Source organism: Lissotriton vulgaris, chromosome 10 (genome assembly GCF_964263255.1).
Source record: "Lissotriton vulgaris chromosome 10, aLisVul1.2, whole genome shotgun sequence".
Lineage (NCBI taxonomy): Eukaryota > Metazoa > Chordata > Amphibia > Caudata > Salamandridae > Lissotriton > Lissotriton vulgaris.
This window is the reverse complement of record NC_141698.1, coordinates 999,855,748-999,879,490: the sequence shown is the minus strand read 5'-3', so window position 1 is coordinate 999,879,490 and position 23,743 is coordinate 999,855,748. Positions and strand designations below refer to the sequence as shown.

Below are 23,743 nucleotides of genomic sequence, written 5' to 3'. Positions count from 1 at the left end.
CAGCTTTTTTATTAGTGTGATGATTTACTGTCATATTACTCTGATTATGTATTTATTTTGCAACTAATTTCTTAATTTGGCTTAAACAGGTTAATATATTTAAAGTTTACCTAAAAGTACGTTTTTGCTCAATAACTTATGTTAAGTAAGAATTTAGTTGTTAGCATTCCACATAAAGCTACATTACTTTTCGTAATTGTTTTAAAACTAGCAATGGAAACTTGTGGCAATTGTCCATCTTTTATTTGCATAAACAGACACCTTTTTTCGCCTACTTTATTACAGAGAACGTAAGAAAACGAAAACCTATTTTTCTTTTTTATATTTACATGTTCCAAAACTACATATAAAACTATTAGATCATGTAAATTTTACATACCCAGGCATCCGAGAGTAAAGCTGTTTCTAGAAAATGTGGCGTAACAACCAGAGCTTTTGACTTTGGCGCTGCGGAACCTAATTTCGGCATCAGCTCAACAGCCTGTGCTTTTGGGCAATCTCTTATTAATCTTCCCTTGCTAAATATAAAATTAGATGAATATGTCCTTGTTTCCTAACATTTGGAATTCCCAGGCGCTTTGCTTGCAGTGAGGAAGGTGGTGTACACAGTATCGATTGTGGCAGGGGTCTCGACGCAGGGCCCCCTGTGAACCATAAATCTACTCCCTGGGGCATTTTATTTCCTGAAAAGTTCGTCCACAAGTGTGATTGTTGTGGCAACCCGAGCCCAACGCCTGAGCCGAAAAGTAAACCCCCACCCCCTGTTTGTGTACGCCCATCCATAAAGCTGCGAACTGGAGCCCCCTCTTGCTAAAGAGCTGCACAATTCGTAATACGTTTAATTGCACTGCTCACCGAAACTCATTTTTGGGGTCACTTTTAGGGCGATTGTCTTTCCCTTTGTCACCCTTCACAATGCTAATGGGATGTGCCACGGGTAAAGCTCCTTTGTCACTTCCACTGTTCATCAGCACCCCCTACGTTGCGTGACTGCTCCTGGAAGTGCAGGTAAGAGCAGTTTAACCCCTTCCTAGCAGGCTACCATGGACGCCTAGTTTAGGTTATGTTTTATTATCCTGCGAAAAGGCTTTGTTATAACAATGGCTGTGTGTTTATGTTGTTCTATGTCTTCTGTTCCATGTCTTCGTTTATTATTAAATTACCTGAATTCTTGCACGTACACTCAATAGTGAATTCATTTACTGCTCTAGGTCTGACTAGTTAAAACATTAAATCTAATCTCGGCCTTTTGGGCTCTGGAGCCTCATTGAGACGCTTCGTTGTCGTGTGAATTTTTGTGTTGGTTACCTATTGCATTTTATGTTCACAACAGTTTACACTATTTGGGTAGATTTTCAAATGAAACCAGCGTAATGTATTTCTGCAGTGTTCAGCTAACCCGTTTATTACATTTTTGCTGTTATTTCAACTCAAAATAATGAGTGTATAGCACACACCACAAATGCAGGTGTTGCTTTAGGTAGAAAGTGCAAGATACCTTGGTGGGTTAAACGCTCGCTGCTGACATCTGCTGCAGCCTACACGTCTCAAGTTTGCATCTTAATTTGGTCAGATAACCCATCCGTCCAAATGAAATATTCCATTGGGTAATAGTAACTCCAGTTATTTATATTGCTTCAAGGTGATCAGTGTGTAGGTCAGAGCGCTACATAAAAGTTATTGACGCTGTCTTTCAATGTGCAACCAATCTGACTTTTTTGTTTCCTTTTTTCCTTGCTCATAGATAACGGTACATCGTCACCCTCAACCCCCCTTCACCCTCACCCACCCTCATCCTCACTTCCCCTCACACCCCCTCCCTCTCACACACCCCCTCACCCTCACGCCCCCTCACCCCCCTCACCCTCACACCCCCTCACCCTCACACCCCCTCACCCTAACACTCCATCACCCTAACACCCCCTCACCCTCACACACCCTCACCCCCCTCATCCTCACACCCCCTCTCATCCTCACACCCCTTCTCATCCTCACACCCCCTCTCATCCTCACACCCCCTCTCATCCTCACACCCCCTCTCATCCTCACACCCCCTCTCATCCTCACACACCCTCGCCCTCACATGCCCTCGCCCTCACACCCTCTCACCCTTACCCCCCTCACACACCCACCCACCCTCACTCACCCTCACGACCCTCATACACCCTCACTCTCACTCACCCTCACCCTCACGCACCCTCACCAGCATAGCATAACAAAACAAAGCATAGATTAACAATACACAGCATAGCATAACAATAAAAAAGCATAGGATAGCAAAACATAGCATAACAAAACAAAGCATAGGATAACAAAACAAAGCATAGGATAGCAAAACAAAACATAGCATAACAAAACATAGCATAGCAAAACACAACAAAGCATAGCATAACAAAACACAACCAAACATAGCAGAACGAAACATAGCATAACATAACAAAGCATAAAATAACATAACATAACAAAACATAGCATAACAAAACAAAGCATAGGATAGCAAAACATATAATAGCATAGCAAAGAAAAACATATAATAGCATAGCAAAGCATACCATACCAAACACAACAAACCATAGCATAGCATAACAAAACGTAGCATAACAAAACATAGCATAACATAACAAAACATAGCATAACAAAACACAGCATAACAAAACATAGCAAAACACAACAAAACATAGCATAGCAAAACATAGAATAGCATAGCAAAGAAAAACATATAATAGCATAGCAAAGCATAACATACCAAACACAACAAACCATAGCATAGCATAACAAAACATAACATAGCAAAACAAAGCATAGCATAATAAAACAAAACATAGCATATAAAAGCATAGAATAGCAAAACATAGCATAGCATAACAAAACATAGCATAGCATAACAAAACACAGCATAGCATAACAAATCAAAAGCATAGGATAGCAAAACGTAGCATAACATACCAAAACAAAACAAAGGAAAGCAAAACAAAACATAGCATAGCATACAGCATCACTCAGCACCATCACAGCATCACTCGTTCGCCATCACAACATCACTCAGCGCCACCACAGCATCAATCTGTGCAACCATTCAACAACTGGTTCAAATATGTTCTCTCAATGTTTCAAGCTTTATTACAAATGTAACCAAAAAGATGTTAATATTTCACTTCTGTTCTTGGATTTTCGTCACAATAAAATTCACTGAACATAATCTTAACAAAAGTTATTTACAAAAGTTTAAGCTATTGCCATCAGAAATTACAATAACTTTTATTTAAGTATTAATTAATTAAAAACATTGAAAGACATTGTTATTTCTAATATCAATACATGGAAGTCACATAAATACAACACATTGCATTACAAATGCTATCGGTGTCACATTTGCGAAAGTTATAACTATTGGCATTGTAAATGACAAAGCTATTAATTTAGCTATTTTGAAAACCAACACAAATAAAAAAAATTGTCACTTACAAGACAAATAGCTCAAACTTTCCTAATGCGAGACCTATTGCATTTCCAATGCTTGTTATTACATTTGGGGCTATAGCAGTTCCCCAGCTGACCCGTTGATGTAACCTCTTCCAATTACTTGTGTGGTGGAATCATCCGGTGCAGTCCGGCTTCTCAAGCTCCCCACGGCCAGGGTGAGCACCCGCATGCACATCCTTCCCGGGCCGGGCCCCGCCTCTATGATGATCTCTCGGTCAGGGCTGTAACAGAATCTGTTTGAGTGCCGTATGCGCCCACTGTAGCAGGGTCGCACAGCATGGATGAAGTGCAGTCTATCCCACAGTTTAAGGCGGACTTCGGGCGTTCACTACGGCTGCTACCAGGCCTAGACACCGGGTGCCTCCCCGCCTTGGTCTCAGGGGGTACTCCACGCCATACCTTGCACATTCAATGGAGCATTGTGCCTCCCTTGATTATGGATTCACAGCTAGGCCTCGTTGTCGGCACCGGCCTGGTCATCTAATCCCGTCTCTTTGTCCCCCTGTGCTTCTTGTAGTGAGGAGGGGGGGGGGCAACCCTGCGGCCGGCAGGCAGTCACCGCAGTTCCGTGGACAGCAGTAGGAGCAGGCCAGCCTCACAGCTCGCACCCAGAGCACATCAGGGAAAATTGCGGAACACATTCGTCTCTATGCTGTCTCCTATTGTAGTAATACTAATATCCCACGGATTACGCCAACAATGCAAGTGCCGGGAGACCAGGTGGACATTGCCTGAGTTACAGGAGAGGGATTAATAGCCAGGTGAGGTCATATAGGATGCTGACAAATTAGTTTTGGCCGACCTGAGAGCCGGTAGAAACATCTACTCAGCCATCTTGCCAAGCCACGCCTCTTCTGTGGTCAGCCTTTAGCTGTTAGTTTCTCAGCCTTCGTTTGACTTTTTTAGGGCTCGTCCTTTCCTATTCCGCAGGAATAGGAAACGAGCCCTAATGCAGTCAAACCACATTTCTTAAGGCCAATGGCTCTCAGAGGATTTTGGGAAGTGCACGCCACCTCATGCACGAGCTTGCCTGAGCCTTCTGCCGATCAGCCTTTCCCCACATCAAAGCCTCAGCCTCCCTCCCTTGCCATTTGCTTCCTAACCAGCCTGCCTCGCATAATTGCATCAGACCCGACACTTCAAAGGAATGCGCCCCAAGAGCCACTTTCACGGCGGTGCATTTCTCTTCCCACCCCCCCCCCCCCTCCTCCCCACAGCAATGCCAGGAGCTTGTTTGTGGCTTGTTTATTCTTAGTCCTCCATTGTTGGGGTTGCAGAGCCATTAATTACAGCGTTTTTTGCTTTTTTGGCACTGCAATATGATTTTGTTCAAAGGAGATCACAAATAAAGTGGATTCATGATTTTGTAATGAGCACGTGGACGTCTGTGAATGCAATGTATCCTTGGGCAAAAAAAGCCCTGACTGAATGAGCACGCCACGAGACTCGTGCATGCATCACTACTTCTTTTCACTATAATGCCCCACTGTGGGTGGGCTTCAGGTACTGCTGTTTTCAGTCAGCAGCAGTACACAGGCTTCCCGTGCACTTTCACTGTTCCCATTACAAGTCCAGGCAGGAAGACCATGTTGCACTGGACGAAAAACAACACGATCTTTGGAAGGCACCAGGTGCTCGGAGCAGGTACATCCATGTGACCGGTCACTTCATGTCACTAAAACGGTTAGCAGTGTTCATGTTATAAAGTGACCGGTGCTGTCTTGCGTTTCCGAACACAGAATAGCGCTCCGCCCAGGTGTCTCGTATCTCTGCTTTAACGCAATCAGCACCTCTCTCGGAGGCCTCATTCCATTGTGAAGAGGGGACATTCCTCGCAAAGGCCCAGCAGACAAACAGACAGGGCGGTAAACAAGGCCTGAAAGCTTCCCTCCCTCTTCCCAGCCCCTCCCCTCCCTAGGGCTACGGGTTTGCACTATCAGCTACCTGGGGAGACAGATGAACTCCCCGATAAAAGTCCTGCTGGGAAAGGGCGAGGGTCAGAGGCTGTGATGGAATTCTATTAGAAGTCATTGGCCCTTGAAAGACAGTCTAGGTTTCTCCTGTTTTTGGGAACATTTGGGACCATGGAAGTCTCAAGGGAAAGGGGAGGCTCCCCTTGGTGTTTCTACGACAACCCTCTCCTAAGGCCCTTTCAGAAGCACTTCTCAAAGTCCAGTTTCTCTCAAGATAATGTGTGCATATACTGGAGCGTGATTCCTTGCTAAGCGTGCATTTAGCTGAATCGCCTCTAGGCGCATGTAAGGAGTGGGGGTAAATTTGGTGCCAGAGGAAGGTAGCAGATTAGGGGCCCCAGCCACAGGGCCCCCCAGAGCATCGCACCTGCATTTTGATACTAAGTTTTCTATGAATTATTCTATGGCCCCTCCCGCTCCACCCCTGCCTCCAATAACCCCCTAAGCAGCGGCAAGCATGCTTGGTGAATGCTATTTTAATGGCTGCGTCGGGGTGTTTTAAGTTTCTATTAAAATGTTTAATGTTTGCCTCATGATGTAAGCTGAGATATGTAAACATTTATAAGGTGGCACAACCGGATGCTGTATAAACATGTGTAACTTGTCCACTGGATTTTTCACAAGTGCAATTCGCCACTCCCCCTTTTATCCATGGCTGGCTTAGCTCACACAGAGGAGGGGGGGCAACCCTGCACAATCAGGCATCGTTCAGTACTCCCGCCCCCTTCCCCCACCTCCGGCACCACCCTCCCTGGCACTTAGAGGTTCAGTGGCAGGCTAGGAGGTGAGCCACATGTTCAAGCAGAAAGTGCGTGACCATTTTAAGCAATAAATACAACTGTAGAGGCAGAACCATAAATATATATTTTTTAAAATGTGCATTCCTTTCTCCACATCCCGATCACCCGATGGCTGTTTCCTGCGTCCTCTGAGAGAAGCAGGCGAGAGGTTCACGCCCTAAACTTCACACACCACGAGGCCTGTAAACTCCCGCCAGGGCCTGGCCTCTGTCAACAAGACTTGATAGCTCCGACATCTGTACCGGGGTGGGGTGGGGTGGGGGCTTTAGCACCGCCCCCACCACCAAGGTCCCAGAATGTGCTGTGAGAGGGAACAGATGGGCTCTCCTAATGGGGTGTAGGTGTGAGCTCAGGGGGTTGTCTTTTACAATGAAGCATGCGGGACCATTTAAGGAATAGGGGGCAGGGGCAACGTGACCCTGTTATCTTCACGACTGAGTTCTTACATGGTATTCACTTAAAAGTCTAGAATTAAATCAGCTCTGGTACCTTCCACCCAGAACATGTTGGCATCGAATGTCCCACTATACAAATTCTCACAATCAACCAATGGTTTTCTATATTTTTTTTGGTATAATTTCTATCACTTTCCCCCCATTTTATGCTTTTTGCAGTGTGACCTCAGTTGCCGTTTTAGCAATCCTAAAGCTTAGACACATAGTTGAAGAGAGTTGTTACTTTTTTTGCTTCATATGGAGTACTCATGCCTGAAAACAAACCATACACGTCCTTGGAGTAACTTGTGCTGCTCTTCCACTGGAAGCGCACTAGGGAAAGCGGGACAAAGATGGCTTAACCTGCTACTTATATTTTTAATCTTCCCTCCCACCCCACGGATAAAGGATGCTTTTGAAGGGGGTGAGGAATTTCATCTTTAAAGTTACACCCCCCCTAAACAGACAGTCTTCATAAGCACTCCCTGGAATATGGTTGAGTGCACCCCGCCCTTTAGGAGTTGGGGTGAACGCGATGATGAAGCATGTCATTACTAGAGTGAGTGAGGGTTATTTAAAGAAAAGGGTATTTTTCCCTTTCCACCCACAATAGTGGGTGTGCTGCTACTTGGCGTACTGACCACCCCACATTTCCTCACCTTTTCCACAAGAGCCATCCTAGTTCCAGAGGGGATACTTTTGGGTTTTCAAGTATATTCTAGGGAGGACGTATCCCTCCAATCCTCTTTACTGAGGACTTCTCTATCCTCCTAGGGTTCCAGGATCCCTAACCTTGTGTATAATGATATCCTAGAAGACCATCACACAAGCATGAGCGAATGACATGATTTATTTCTTTACAAATGTCATGAGTGATGTAATATGTGACGTCATCAGCAGTGCATTGCAGGCGCGCAAGTTATAGTGAGTCCAACTAATTATAACGTGGGAATTTCAATGGTTTTATGTCAGTAAAATTTCCAGCTAACTATAACTGGTGTCAAACCTATGGATTTTTCAGTGAATTTAATAGGTTATTTAAATGCTAATTCCTAACTATAACTGGTGTGAAACCTATGGTTTTTTCTGTGAATATATGTATTTATATGTGATCAAGTCCCACGCTTGGGATGAAATGCGTAATGGCTGCCCCATCTTGCTGTACCTTGGACTGAAATGGCAAAATAAATTGAAGGATTTGGTCTGTGCTCTTTTTTTGTGCCCCACGGGAAAGGGATTACAAAGCCGAAGAGTTTCACTGCATATATATATATATATATATATATATATATATATATATATATATATATATATATATATATATATAGTAGAGAGGCTGAACGACAATGTACTCAACGTACATTTCAACTCATATATCAGTGAGAAAGAGGTGGAGTTCTTAGATTTAACCATCAATGTGGTGGATGGAACAATACAGACAAAAACTTTCACGAACAGCACTGCTGGCAACACTGTGCTGCATACTTGGAGGTTCCATCCAACCAACCTAAAGAATAGCATACCCTACACCGAGAATCTCCGCATGAGAAGGAACTACAGTGATTTTGAGCAGCTCCACAAAGCTCAATTGGAACTAACAGGGATATTCGAAAGGAGAGGATATAGCAAAGCCACTCTAGAAACAGCCAGGGTGAAGGCGAACTTAAGACCCAGGGAAAAACGTAACTTCACGTATGAGAAAAGAAAGAGCAAGCAGAGTGACACAGGGCAAACCATACGGTTCATTACTGGATTCAATGAGCAGCACCAAAAAATACGTGACATTTTTCAAAAACATTGGCACTTAATTTGCAGTGATCCGATCTTAGGTCCTAGGATACACAACAGTCCATTACTAATATTCAGCAAAGCAAGATCAATGTGAAAAGACCTGGTTAACAATGAGACATGGCTAAGTGGGAACAAAGGGTTCAGACGATGCAATAAATGCAAAGAATGCAATTATGGTGTCAATACCATGGAGGTGCTTTTGCCGTTTTCAGACACTAAATGGCAGACATTGAAACCACTCACTTGCAGGAGTGAATTTGCCATATATGTACACAGTGGCAAGGTATTTTGAACTGGTACATAACAGTGATGTGAACAACTTGGAATATTTTATGCTTCATCAAGTGCCTGTCAGACAAAGAGAGGTGTTTAAGGCAGTTAGAATCCAGATACATCTTGAGATTCAACTCGAAAATTCCAAACGGCCTAAATACTGAAGAGGATTTACATGTCAACCTTTAGTACTTTTGAAGTGGATTAGGGTTGTCTATCTGCCTGTCCCAAACTATTTAGTGTTTAGTCTTTGTTAGGGGCATCAAAAATGATTAGTTCCCTATACCAATCTAGTCCATAACTGCTGAATTTTATGTTTTGTAGTTTTTTCACCTGGAGCATGCTTATTTTTGTTTGGTTTTTATTGACTGTACCACATTTTCTTACAAATCAGGGCCAAGAGGTTCAGTATAAGGTCTTTTAGCACAAAGGTGACATGAAATGACTGCACAAATTATCTGCGAAGAGTTAGTAGATGGCGGTGAGACATTGGGCATTTGCCCTTCATTTTGCCATGGTCTTCTTTATATTTACGTGTGAGGGTGATTTCTTAATGATTTATTGATGTGACACTCAACAGAAGTCCTTGGCTATCTTTGATTTATCCGTTATGATTAACAATAATGCTGTATTTAAATCATGTTCATGCATACAGATTCATTCATCAATGGTATAAAAAAATACTTGTCACTTTAAGGATAATATTGCACTGTCACTTTAATTCTGTTTAAGTCTTCAGGAACATGTTTAAAAGTAATCTAAAATGGCGACCGCAAAATGTTTGACAAAGACAGCTGCTGAGATGCGTTACCTGTTTGTGAGCCAATAAACTGTTATTTTGTGAACCCGAGCGTGCTGGAGTCTGTCTGGATGCAGAGGCAGGCGTCTTGAGATATCTCTCTCTCTCACTCTCTTTATCTTTTTATATATATATATATATATATATATATATAGAGATATATATATAGATATAGATATAGATATAGATATATATTTCCAAACACTTCAATCCCTTCGTGTCCAGGACTCGCCTCAAAGAAGAGCACTCCAAGTCACTTTAGCGTGGTATAGCCATTTAATTCATCGCTCTGCCGCATAACAAGTGTTACAAACGCGTTTCGGTGTTGCCGCCTTCGTCAGTGTAAACCATTGCATTTTTTCAAGTAATTTTAAATAAAACTTTCATTGTGACTTCCTGTCACGTGTGTAAACAGTAAAAATAAAAAACGGCACATGTCATACAATTTCATCATTGAGAATGGCGGCCATCTTATAGTGGTCAGAATCGCGCTAGAACAATTCATATATATACAATTTATGTACAATCTTTAGTACTTTTCAGCGCATTCATAAACCATTATGTCATTATATTGGTCAATTCATTTGCAATAACAATTCATAATCGGATATAATGTTACATCACATATTTCTGGTCGCCCTTTGTTCCTAAAGGCTGTTGTCCTATACAGTTCATCTAATCACTCATTTAATTCAACAACTATTTTTGCTTCTAGAGTTGAGAACTGTACTAAAAAGTTCACGGATATTGTGAGTGGGAGTTAGCATAGATTGTAGTGCTTAACGTGGCCCTGATGATGAAGCCCTGAATGGGCATTCTAATGTTATAATAGGTTTCAAATCAACTCTTAGGATTTGGGAGACAAATTCCTTTCTTTCTTTTTCCAGATGTCATCCCCCCCACAAAAGAGTTGTTTGACAACTTATTAAGTATGGGTCCACATTTCTTCCTCATTGTTCATCCCTCCTGGGACCTTGGTCTGGAGTAGGATAATGAACCTGGATTCTAAATTTCGCAGTTTTTTTACCCAGTCTCCACCTCGTTCATTTCTGACCAATTGATCAAGTATGAAGAAGGTGAGTAGGTTACTGTTGCTTTTGTGCATCTCTTTGAAATGCCGAGCTACTGGATAGCTCTGGTCTTTCATTGAGATGGCTCTCATGTGTTCGAGAACTCTTAAGTTTGGTCTGCTTGATTGTGCTCCCTATGTATTTCCTCCCACACGGGCACACCAGGCAATATACTGTGTAATCCGAGTTGCAATTTAACAGCTTGGATATTGTTTTGTTTGTTTCCCAGGTATCAGATAGTCTTTTACTTTATGTGAGTTTCTACACGCCTTGCATTTCATGCAAGGGTAGAAGCCCACTACTGATGGTTTCCTCCTACTTTTACACTCTTAGTGGCTGTTCACAAGATGGTCCTTAAATGAGTTTCCTCTTCTATATGAGATCAGGGGATATTCTGACAGTGTCTGCCCTATCACACTGTCTGTCTTCAGGATTCTCCAATTTCTTTTCATAATGTTGAAGACTTCGGCTGATTTTTCGGAATAACCTGTGATCATTCTGATTTTGGATTCCCCTGTTTTAGGTTTATCAATCAGTAGGTCAGTTCGTCCCACTAGATCACTTTTCATTTCTGCCTGATCTAGGATTCCTTTGCAGTATCCCCTCTTGCTAAATCTTTTTCTAGCCTTTCCTCGTGCTCTCTCTAATTCCTCATCTGTGGAGCAATTTCGCTTCATACGTAAGAACTCTCCTAGGGGGATATTGTTAATTACACTGCGTGGATGATAACTTCCTGAGTGTAAGATGGTGTTGCCCGATGTGGGCTTCCGATATACTGCAGTTTGGATGGCATTATTCTCAACATATACTCGAAGGTCCAAATAAATGATGAAATTGTATGACATATGCCGTTTTTAGGGCTCGCCTTTCCTATTCCACAGGAATAGGAAAAGAGCCCTAATGCAGCCAAACCATACTTCAGGCCAAGCAAGGGCTCTCCAGTGGATTTTCGAAAGTGCACGCCTCGTGGACGAGCATGCCCGAGCCTTCCCACTGCCAGCAGCATTTGGCACATCAAAGGCTTCGCTGCCCCGCCCCCCGCCGTCACTTTTTCACGGCTGCAGGCCGTGCCTCCCTGTGCGTCACTTATTCACGGCCGCAGGCCGTGCCTCCCTTTTACTTCCCCTGCTCTCTTCCCCCAGTGCTTGTTTGGTAAATGTTCCTCTTGCTCTGGTCCTGAGTTGCGTTTATGCTCCGTCTGCTATAAAGAATGCATGCACTCTGCGCTGCCTGTCATTAGAGATACTTGGAAACATGTCACCGCTCATTTCGGTAGATTGCCCTCGATTGAGCCAGCCAGCCCGTTCTGCTCATAGCATCTTTTGTGTGCAGATTTTATATAACGCGAACTCGACCCGCAGGTATTGGAGCGCTTCACATGAACACCAGTTATGTTACACAAGGACACTTTCATTGTGTGGTAGGTGCAGGGAGATAAAGTGATTATATCAGAATCACAGGATGCTGAGCCCACGCCGAGGCTCCAACTCGGTTCCCCAGCAGCATTTGGCACATCAAAGGCTTCGCTGCCCCGCCCCCCGCCGTCACTTATTCACGGCCGCAAGCCTGCCCTCTTCTTGCTGTCTGTAGTTCCTTTCACCCCCGCCGTCGTCCTGCTGTCCGTGGTAACTCTCACTCATTGCTTCTGTTGCATATGTTTAAACTTGCTGTTATATCGGCCCTTGTGTAACACAAGCAACGGATTACAAATGCTATAGGTGTCACATTTCCACAAGTTAACACTATTAGCATTGTAAATGACAAAGTTATTAATTTCCAAAATTTCAAAACAAAAACATAAATAATAAATTTGTCATTTACAATACTAATCCCTCAAACTTTACTAATGCGAGCCCTATTGCATTGCAAATGCTTGTTTAATTCTTTGACCTCTGAAGATTTTTGTTTTGCACAGACTCTTTTTGGTTTATTAAACACTGATTGTGTTGTTGCTGTATTAGTAAACATAATTAGACATAACATTTACATGGATTTATGGGCGTGACTCAAGTTGCGGGTTCTGAGGCATTTCCATGAATTCGGTATTGAGTGAATTCACTATAGACTCCATACTGATCTACCATAGGGGATCCCACCTCCACCCTTTTAAGAACTAACACCTAATAAATATGCATGAACAAGTTGATTGGCCTTGTAGTGGCATAAAAGTCAGGAACTCAGGTTTGCATGTCATGGCTTGTCTCTGCAATTTGCCATACGGGAACAGTATTGTGGGAAGGAGCCTGAAAAGGACATTCGTTTCATGTGAGCCATATTGTAAAGAAAAGGGAACTATATAAAACAACACTCTGTACAACGGGAAACAAGGTAAGGCAGACTTGTGTTTGTTAGAATTTTTGATTTGCACGTATTACCTCAGGCTGAAGGAAATATGCTCAACTGATAGCACACCCTGCAAGTACATTTTTTTTTGATAAGGCTATGCTTTCACCTGCTCTTGTTCTTTTGATCTATGTTATTCATGGAAAGTTTTTATGCACAGAAGTTTGAGAAGTTGTATTTTATTGTTTGGGTTCTAGCTTAGGAACATTTTGCTTTTAAAAGATCTAGAGGAGCAGCACTAGTACATGAAGTCTAGGTTTATTAATATGCATAGTGAATCTCTGTGCAGTGTTTGAACAGAATATCCAACACTTTTTCCAGCAGGCGTCTCAATTTGATTTTGGAGGGCAAGCCATAAATTTCTGAAGCTGAGGGGGGATTGGGAGTCTGACTCTATGTGGCGTAAAGGATGTTGGTACTTGCTTGTTGGTGCCTGGACTGTGACCACCATGTTATTTGCCATTTGCTAGGAAGTGCACAGCAGGTGGTGTTATTATGTGGCTTCTCTTGATTTTGGACCATGTTAAGCCTCATGATGTAGAGAGGGGATTCAACCATAGAACTGATGTTGATTATCCATTGCCATTGTTCTTTCTGTGCACACAAACAAATGTTAATGTTTATAGGTACTTTAGGTGTACATTGCTGCAGTCTGTGTTTTAGTTAAATGTAGGTGGGACAGGTTTTCTCACATAGGTGCCACTAGGTGAACCACTCTGGCTTGTGCCTGCCTTCCCATGCTGGCATTTTATCATTGTATTTGCTATTCTTCACCAGAGGTCTCAATGTTGTTAATGTGGCAGTCATAAAGCCCCTTAGTGTTGCCGCCCTAAAGCTTGTGCCTTTTGGGCTATCCATCGATGCTCATGGAAATTACAAAGAGTGAAGATACAATTCTTGCATCTCCTATTTAATGAGCTTTCAGATTTATTGATTTCTGATTCTTTTTCAAGGTACCGAGTATAACTGCTGAACTGCACCTCCCTAAAGACACTGCTGGGAATGTGGATTTCAAGGCACTGGTGGGTCAGTTGCGAGAGTGCCCCAGTTTACAGGACCAGGCTGATATCCTGTACATCTTGTATACTATAAAGTAGGTGAAAGCTTATTCACTGTTTCAAAGTACACATTTATTAATAACTGATTAACTTTTAGATTGCTCTATTTTCTTTCCTTTTAAATCGAATTTCTTTTTTTTACTTGTGTGTTGCCTTACTTGTAAAGTTGCAGAGGCTGCTAAGTGATAACTGTTTCAGTCCCTGTATAAACATGTTCTCTGACCTCGGGCAAACCAGTCAACAACTCAAAATAGTAGCAATCGTTCAGCCACAGTTGAAAACTTGCCAGTTGGCTTTTGCTGCGTTAGTCAATCTTTCAAGTCGCTCTCTTATCTATTTACTGTCCAAAGAGTACCACAGATTTTCATGTCCGAACTGATTATAGTGACTGAAATACTTCTACTATGCTCTGCTATCTGAAGGGAGAAAACATAAGTATGTGGATTCAGCAATACTAACTAATAGCGCTTGTGGGAGGTGTGGTCATGCACAAAATAAGCTTGTGTGACGAGAATACATAATGTATCTTGAAGTACAAGAAATAACTTGCCATTGCATTAATCCTAAGACCTGTGTGAGGGTATGGGAGTTAATAAACACACCCACTAAACTCGTTAATAAGCACAAGTTAGCCAAACTTTTGTTGTTGTTATCCAATTATATCCCCTCTTAATGGATGAAAAAAATTACCCTCCTAGTGTAGCATGCTTCTGTCATTGAGCTCTCTAATGAGGAAGAGTATTCCTGTCCTTCTACGTCAAGTTCATTGGCTAGGAGTTCCTGTTGACCACACGTTTCTTCAACTTGTCTACCTCAAGACTTCAAACAAAATGGTCAACCAGTCTCCCTTCAAGTTATTTCTGTTCTTAGTGATGCCATCCTAAGTGTACTTAGAAACGCATCACGTCAGGCACCTTTCTTAGCATAGTAGGTATTGCTAGTTGATTAAAGAACAGGAGTGCAGGGAACTAGTGATGCTCATCTGGGGTCAAGAATGCAGATTTCTCTTTTGCTTCAGGGGTTGGACCATTCTGTCAGTACTCTGATGTCAAATAAAAAGTACTCAGATATTTGGCTGCACCCAACCTGTCAATTAACTCATCAACTCTTTGGATAGGGTGTGCATCTGTGTTAATTACAGCATTGAGACCTCTGTAGTCCACACAAAACCTCGGCCTTGATTTACCACACTTGGGATGAGATTTGGGGACTAAGACCACTGAGTTGGCGCAAGGACTTTCAGAGGGTCCAGTCACCCCTAACTCCAGCATTTCGCTGACTTCAGCTCTGATGATTCTTCTCAACTTGATCAGACTGCCTGTACATTTTGTAGGCTGACCAGATTGTCTGACCAGTGGTCAAAGGAAAGAGCTCAGCCTTCAATCAGTTTGCTTTTGGACAGTGAGGGTGTCTAAAAAGACAAATCCTTCAACAGGCCCTTCTTTAGGGTTGTGGGAGAGGTTCACTCTCTTCTTCCTGATCCTCACCGGTAACCATGAGCATGGCCACATCATCCCTGTCACGAAAGAGTTGAAGGCGGTTCACATGGATGAACCTTTGAGGGCTTATGGCAGTGCCAAGGTCCACCAAGTAGGTGACCTCCCCTTTTCTTTCTAGGATAGGGTAGGGAGCACTCCATTTGTCCTGGAGGGCCCGAGGTGCCACATGCTGCAATACCTATACCTTCTGTCAGAGTTTGAACTCCACCAGTGCAGCCTTTTAGTCGAACCGTTGCTTTTGGAGCTCTTGGCTTGCCTCAGGGTTTTTATTGGCTTTCTCCATGTACTTAGTCATTCTAAAATGAAGGCCAAGTCCATGACCTACCATCTCCAGTTTGGATTTTTTGGGATGCTTCCCCCAGCCTTCCCGTATTAGACTTATTGGACCTCTCACAGGATGGCCAAACAGAAGCTCCAAGGGACTAAAGCCTACTCCTTTCTGTGGCACCTCTCTGTAGGCAAACAGCAGGCATAGCAGTAAGACATCCCTTCTCCTTCTGAGCTTTACAGGGAGTCCCATGATCATGCGCTTTACGGTCTTATTGGATTTCTCAACCAGACCATTGGTTTGTGGGTGGCAGGGGGTGATAAACTTATATTTCACCCCACACTCAGCTAACATGACTTTTAGGTAACCAGACATGAAATTACTACCCCTGTCTTACACCACCTCATTAGGGAAGCCCACTCTAGTAAAGATACTATGAGGGCCCTGACAACTGCAGGATCAGTGACAATCCTAAGTAGAATTGCTTCAGGATACATGGTGGCATGATCCACTACCGCCAGTAGGAATCTTTTTCCTGATGCTGTCTGGGGGTCTTAGAGACCTACAATGTCTATCCCTACACTTTCAAAGGTGACCCCAACCACTGGTACAGGTATTAAGTGGGCATTTGTTTTGCCACCTGTCTTGCCACTGGCTTGATAGGTAAAACAGGAGTTGCAAAAACTCCTTCACATTCTGGGACATACCTGGCTGGTATAATTAGGTATTTATCCTACTCCAGCTGCCCAGCTAGGAGGATGTCATGTGCTAAGATGAGTAGGAACTCCCTGTACTGCTGAGGCACAATCACTCTCCTAGTGGCACCAGGTTTGGCGGTCCCTGGCCTCAGTGTAAAGAAGGAGCCCCTCCTCCTAATGGGGTTAGTGGAAGCCACTGAATTCTCCCTTCTGTTCAGCAGCTTGCTGTCTCAGGCTCTAAAGGGTGGAACAGGTCCTCTGTTCCTGGCAGAGATGTTCCCTATAGGGTCCCCCTGGGCCCAGGAGCTCTGCCATGTAAGGCTCAAGTTCCTGACTCGCACGTTCCCTTGAGGGCTAACAGGTTTTCTCTCTGAGGAGAGGGGACCTGAGCTTGTATCTCAGGAGAAGCTGGTGTTCGAGGCATGTGTGCTGTAGATTAACATGCTTTTTGTATCTCAGGAAAAGTTGGTTTCCCAGCCTTCTTGCGAATTGGTGAATTGGACCATTATCCCAGGCTCCAATTCCTCTTTTTCACCCTGGGCTTTGCTCTGTTTTTCACACAGATCCGTTTAGGTGTTCCCAGCATGGCTGCACGGGGTCTCATCTCTACCTCATCCCATGTTGAGGTCTCCAGAACATTACCTAACTGGCATTCTACTGAAATTACAGAGGACACGACCACCTTCTGCTTGCCAGTAACCCCTCCCGTTCTAAGGTTACCATAGCCATGGGATGGCTAATGTTATCAGCATGATAATTGGATATGTTTTTCCAGTTAAGCACTGCTCTGGGCATACCAGCTTTTCAGTCACCATGGTGACACTTACACCTGTATCACTCAGTTCTCCTTCTTCAACCCCATTTATATGTGACTTTTGTCTGTGTTTCTCCTGGCTACTGGGCTAGACAACCAGGGAAGCAGTATCCATCCCCTACTTCAGAGACTAAAGTAACTTTGTGTGCTCTTTGACTTTGCCAGGGTACACCAAGAATCTAATCTGGAGACTTATAACCCCTGGTGGTGCTGCAGTAGTGGGAGTCTTTTTGAGGCAGGAGAGTCCCAAAGTGTGTGTCCATTTTGCTTACAGTTGAAACACCAAGCCTTTTTGGGATCCCACTTTTTATCCTGTTACCCACCCTTTGATTGGGAAGTGTATCTGGTCCCACCCTCCTAAACAGGGTATCTGATAGAGACTACTAGCTGCAGATTCCAGTATAATTATCCCCAGGCGTGGGAATGGATCCAGAATTTTTTTGCCACAGCAACCCCGCGTGCCGGGTGGGGGGGGGGGGGGGGGGGGGGGGGGGGTTTGGCATCATGCGACTCAGCCCTGGCATAGTCCGCGTACGTGACGTCAGCGAGGTCACATAAGTCGCACCCCGGCGCGCCTACGTCAGTTTTTTCCTTTTCCGCGTGCAACACGGATCCGGTTCGTGCTTCGGGCCTGTTTAGGCCTTTCCCTTTCGCCTGTGTTTGTGGGAACAGTGTGCAGATGCCTTCGGGCTTTAAGACGAGACGCCTGATGTCGGCGACGGACCCTCACCTCATTTTCATGTGGTGCTTGGGGGAACATCACAACTCCACTGATTGCGAGGCGTGTCAGCAGTTGAAGCCAAAGTCGCGTCGGGAGCGCCGGATGAAACTTCTCTTGGCTCACATGTCCAGATCAACTTCATCACCTCGATCAGCTTCTGCAGAAGGGTTTCGAAGCGGTCGTCGTCGTCCTCGTCCCTCTCCTAAGCCGCAAGAGCGTCGCTCACCTGTCGGTAAGTGTTGCATTTTGTCCCAGAGGGCTGGTTTCCGACCTGTTGGGAGCGTGGGCTCTCCGCGGGTGATGCAGCCTCGCTTGTCGTCCCCAAATCCACCGATTCCCGGGGGGAGGGGGCCCTCGAGAGCCCAGATGGAGACATATGTGGCGGCTTGCTGGCTTCTCCTCCTCCCCCCGGGACGTTAGAGGATCCCTTGGTTGTGCGGGGCCCTCTGCAGCGTCGCCGGCGGCTCCGGCCCCGGCGCTGAGGTTTGGAGGATGTGGTGCCGGTGGGGTGCGGCACTTCAGGGGTCCCTCCTTCAGACCACCGCGCCTCTGCTTTGCCGCAAACTCCTGCAGGAGTCCCTATGGTGTCGCAGGAGGTCGCCGGGACTGGGGTCGCATCCCCGAGCCCCTCTCGGCCCTTTGGACAGGTGACGATCTTGTCTGAGGCCGAGGTGAGGCCGCTAAGGCGCTGCTGGCCCTAGCGGCAGACCCCCCTCGCCCCATCATGGGGCAAGGCTGGCGGGGGAGTCCTCGTCCCTCCCCGGGTCCCTCTTGTCCCTTCGCACAGATGGCTGCCTCATCGGAGGTCGAGTCGGCCTTGGCGGCGCCTCTCGTCCCCGCATAGGTCGAGGCTGGCGGGGGACTCCTTGTCACTCCCTGGGCCCCTATCGTCCCTCCATGCAGGCGGCTGGCTCGTCGGAGGTCGAGCCAGCGCCGTTCCTGTGCCGTCCCTTGGCCGCCCCGGCTTCTGCACAGCCCTGGTCTCCTGCGCCGTGTGCTGTGGTGGAAGCCGGTCCAGTGTTTCCTCTGGCGCTGGACGACGACGTCCTGCCTCAGGTTATTATTATTATTTGAAGCTTGTAAAGCGTGCGACTACCCCCAACGGGGTGTCCCGGCGCTACGGACAGAGGCAGCAACAGAGGAGTCAGGCGAAGCGAGGCTATAGGTTGGAAAACAGACATGTTTTCAGTTTGCGTCGGAACACTGGTTCGGATGTGATCAGTCGGAGACACAATGGGAGGCTGTTCCACAGTTTGGCCATCACCACAGCGAAGGATCTGCCCCTGTCCTGGAACGGCGAAAGCGGGGAGAGTAGAGAAGGCGGCAGAGCACGGGCAGACTGAACAGGCTTTAGTCTGCGTCTGAGATAGGCCGAGCCAAGGCCATTAAGTGCCATGAAAGCCAGCACTAAAGATTTAAATTGGATGTAATAAATAACCGTCAGCCAATGAAGTTTCATCAGATGCGGGGTGATTGAGTGGCGATAAGGAATGTTACATATCAGTTGGGCAGCGGCATTCTGTACCAATTGTAGTCGTTTAAACAGGTATTTCCGGAGCTCCAGCATACAGGATGTTGGAATAATCCAAGTGTGAGGTGATTAGAGCTTGAATGACAGTCCTGCGAGAGTCAAGGGGAGAAAGGGAAGAATTTTCCTCATCATGCGGAGCTTACCAAAGCAAGCCGATGTGACTTTATTGATTTGAATCTCACATGACAGTTTATTGTCAAAAAGAAAGCCCAGGTTACGTGCTGATTTAACTGGGATCGGTTACGGATAAGTTCCGATGGCCACCATAAGATAGAAGGAAGTGGGGTGCTCTGGTTGAAGAATAACCCTTCAGTTTTATCGGTGTTCAGCTTAAGGGTGTTGAGAGTCATCCAGGAGGAAGGGTTAATAAGGCAGCGTCTAAAGTTGGCAAAGCTGCCGTCAGAGTGATCTCTAAAGGAAAACACCAGCTGAGTGTCATCAGCATAAGAGATCACTCTGACCCCCCAGGATTCAACAACCTCAGCCAGAGAAGAGAGGTAGACATTAAAAAAGAGAGGACTTGGGAGGAGCCGAGACGGCGGCCAAGATGGCCGCATAGAAGCCCGGCTCCGCCGATCGCCTTTCCTCCCGCACTATCCTGACACCCATCCTGCGTCCCGATAGCGGCCCTGCACTGATGAGTGTTTACTGAGTCCGGCGGTGTTTCTCCTGGTCGAGATCGGTCTTCCACGACCGTGTTACGTCGTCTCCAATTTCCCGGCCCTTCCATTGTGTGAGCCGGGACCTCGACTGATACAACAGCCGGAGTCCGATTGAACAACAACGGCCCCGGCCGGCCATCTTTGCCCGGTGAGTCGGATCGGGTTCATCATTGGCCGGGACCGGAGATTGCCGACTGTGGACCAGCACTGGCGCCACTCGTGCTGCTTGCCATCGGTTTTCGCTGGAATCTGTTTTGCCTGCTCCCTCGGCGTGCCTGCCTGCCGGCCGTTCCAGCCCCGACCTGCCCCGGAAAATGTCGGCGACCGGTAGGTCTCCTCGCATCGCTATTTAGAGGGAACTTTGGGCACGCCTGGGGCTGTGTGTCCTTGCCAGCATTGGGTTTCCCTGGGAGCGAGGTGAGCAATGCACGCAGCTTTGCACACTGGCGGACTGTACATGAACCTTACAACGCGGGAAGTCCTGCTGGCCATTAAAGACCTGCACTCTGCGCTGATCAGTGGCTGGACTCATGTGGCTTCCCCACGGGTGTCGGCGAGTTGTGTGACAGCGAATGGCTACGCTGTCGAACCGGAGCCTGTGCTTTCCCGGTCTGTCAGCGACCGGGACCCTCTAACGTGTGTGCAACCGGACAACGACCTTGCTGGGATTTGTGACCGACCTGCTACGTTTGCTGATTGCGAGGCTTTCTGTCTATCTGCCTACATTCCGGAATCGCATCACCTGCCTCCATTGATCGCTAGAACGCTGTGGAGCTACTTTGCCGTGTGGACTCTTCCACCCTATCCTGCTGCTACATTGGCTACAAGAGGGACTGCGGACTCATCGACTTTGTTTTTTCCCGATGCACGAAGTTTTGCTGTCCTGGTGCGTACGGGCCAAGGCTGAACTTAGACTTGTTTGCTTGATGGATGTCTCTGGTGCTGGATGAACATATTGCTTACGATGGTGATTTGGGGTGCTTGGGACGATTTTGTAATGTTGTATGCCCTCCATTTTGGTGGGTTCACTTTGGTCATTCAGGATGGGCGGGCAGGGGGGCGTGTTAGGGGCCGGTGCTTGGGCCCTCCTCCTATTTTCCCTTCTGTGGGGTTTCTGGGGCGCCGGGCATGCCTATGGGGGGGGGGGGGGGGTGGGCCGTGGCCTTCCGCTGCATGCAGGGTGGGGGGTGGTGCTGGGACGTGTTTTTTGTGTTCTCTTCGTCTCTATGGCCCGTTCTTTCCTTTCCTTTCTTCTTCTTTTCTTGATATATTTTTCCTCTCTCTCTTTCTCATAGTTGTAGTCTGGGGCATAGGTCCCATGGGTGTAACATTGTTTGTGTCCCTTAATGGTAATAGATCCTGTTAACATTGCTGCTTTGTGGTTGGGACACTGCTGTAGGTGGAGTTCCGCTCGTTTTACCTGCCGTTTGTTCTCCCATTGGTACTTTCAATTGAAGGCTGCTATCCTGATGCGTCAATAGTCCGTAATTGCTATTGCAATATTGCCTTTCGTATGATCCTTCAACTTACTGCAAATTGGAATCCTCAAATGTTCTGCTACACTGTGGGTAATCTTGGTCGTTAATTTTGCTTTAATATTGCCAGCTGAGTCTGATTACGCAGTGTAACTCTCCTGTGGTGCGCGATGTTTTGGGGTTTGCTGGTAATGTATGATGGCCTCTCGGCCTTTCACTGCTTTGCACATGATGTAATCCTGAGGTTTCCTAATAAAAATGTTATAAAAAAAAAAAAAAAGAGAGGACTTAGTGCAGAGCCCTGTGGTACGCCACAGGTAAGCGGTTTTTCCTCCGAAACAAAAGGTCGAAGGTGGACCCGCTGCGTTCTGCCCATCAGAAAAGACCTGATCCAGGCTAAAGGGGTATCCCGTATCCCAAAGTTCGATAGTCTATCTAGCAAAATGGCATGCGAGACGTGTCGAACGCTGCAGATAAGTCGAGGAGTACCAACATGGCCTCCTCGCCTACATCCACGCATTCACGAATAGTCTTGGATACCTCCAGTAGGGCAGTCTCTGTGCTGAAGCCGGATCTGAAGCCAGACTGTGAGTCATGGAATAGTAGTCTGGACTCCAGATAATCGACTAGTTGCTCTTGCACAACTTTCTCGAGTATTTTGGCTGGCTTAGGGAGAAGCGAGATAGGCCGATAATTGCTGAACACTGAGGGGTCAGCGTCCGCTTTCTCCAAGATGGGGATCAGCATAGCCTGCTTCCATGAGGAGGGAAACTACCCCGAGACTAACGATGTATTCCAGATGGAAAGTAGTGGGCCCACCAAAAGGGGGGCCAGAGTGCTGAGCACCTGGGCAGGGGCAGGGTGAAGAGGTGACCCGGATTTACATAGTTGAAGCCTAGTCAGAGCAGTGTCCATGGACATGGTTTTAAAAGATACAAACGCCTCCTCAACAGAGACCTTGGGGACTGGCAGGGGTGATGCTGAGTCTAGAGTGAAAGAGGCAGAAATATCATCAATTATGTCATAAAAGAGTTTCGAGAGACCGACCCAGCGGATTTGACTAGGTGGGATCGGGCACGAGAGTGCTGAGGGTTTGGCAAATTCCTTCACAATTTTAAATAACATTTTGGAAGAGTTTTCAGCTGCATTAATTTTGCTGACAAAATATTCCCTCATAGAGGCACGCTTAAGTTTATAAAAAAAATGTAATGCGGTTCTATAGGTGGCTTTGGCGACGGTATCATACGTTCGTTTCCAATTGCGTTCCAGTTTTTTACACTTACTTTTTTCAATGCGTAAGACCGTAGAAAACCAGGGCGCAGAGGGCTTCTTTCTAAAGGAAGATATAGGTCTTAGAGGGGCAATGGCGTCAATAGCAGAGAAAAGGTTGGTGTTAAAGTTAGAAATGTCAATATTCAGATCATTGGATGTCTGTCTAAACGATTTGACCAACCTAGGTTCAAGGCATTTTCTGCCCATGTCTCTGGCTTTATTTGTGATATCTGATCGCTGGGGAATAGTCAACCTAAAAGGGATCAGGTAGTGGTCAGACCAAGTGAGGGGTATTGGAGATAAGGTTGTGCGACCAGAGTGATTGGCGAATATCGGATCAGGGGTGTGGTCTGCATGGTGTGTAGGGCCCTGTACCCGCTGCCGCATGTTGAGGCCATGCATGGTATCAAAGAGATATCTACCCTTCGTGCAGGCGGTAACGTCCACATGAGTGTTAAAATCTCCAAGAACAATAAAATAGGGATGTTTCAGGGAGAGATCCTCGGTAGAGGCGAGGAGTTCCGTGATAGGAGATGGCGAGGCACCAGGGGGATTATATTACAAGACACCAGCTAGAATAAGTGTGGAGGTATCCAGAATGGAAAAATACATAGCATCGATAGGCCCAAGGCCGGTAAGTTTTCTAGAAGTAATCCTCCCATGGGATCGAAGGATAATGGCGAACCCGCCTATTAACCTGGGCAAAAGATCCCAACAAAGCGATAGTCTGGGTAAATTGCCAGATTAATATCAGGGTTGGTGCCTTAGGTTGCGGACTC

At 45.9% G+C, this 23,743-nt stretch overlaps 1 protein-coding gene across 3 annotated transcripts in view; it reads left to right on the top strand.

Moving 5' to 3' along the window:
* Nucleotides 1-23,743, top strand: part of PHKA1 (phosphorylase kinase regulatory subunit alpha 1) — a 1,293,387-nt gene that overhangs the window by 753,475 nt on the left and 516,169 nt on the right. For all 3 annotated transcript variants that reach the window (XM_086942009.1, XM_086942008.1, XM_086942010.1), the window contains exon 21: nt 13,920-14,059. In XM_086942009.1, the coding sequence (XP_086798135.1) occupies nt 13,920-14,059 (140 nt within the window). The remainder of the gene's footprint in view (nt 1-13,919; nt 14,060-23,743) is intronic.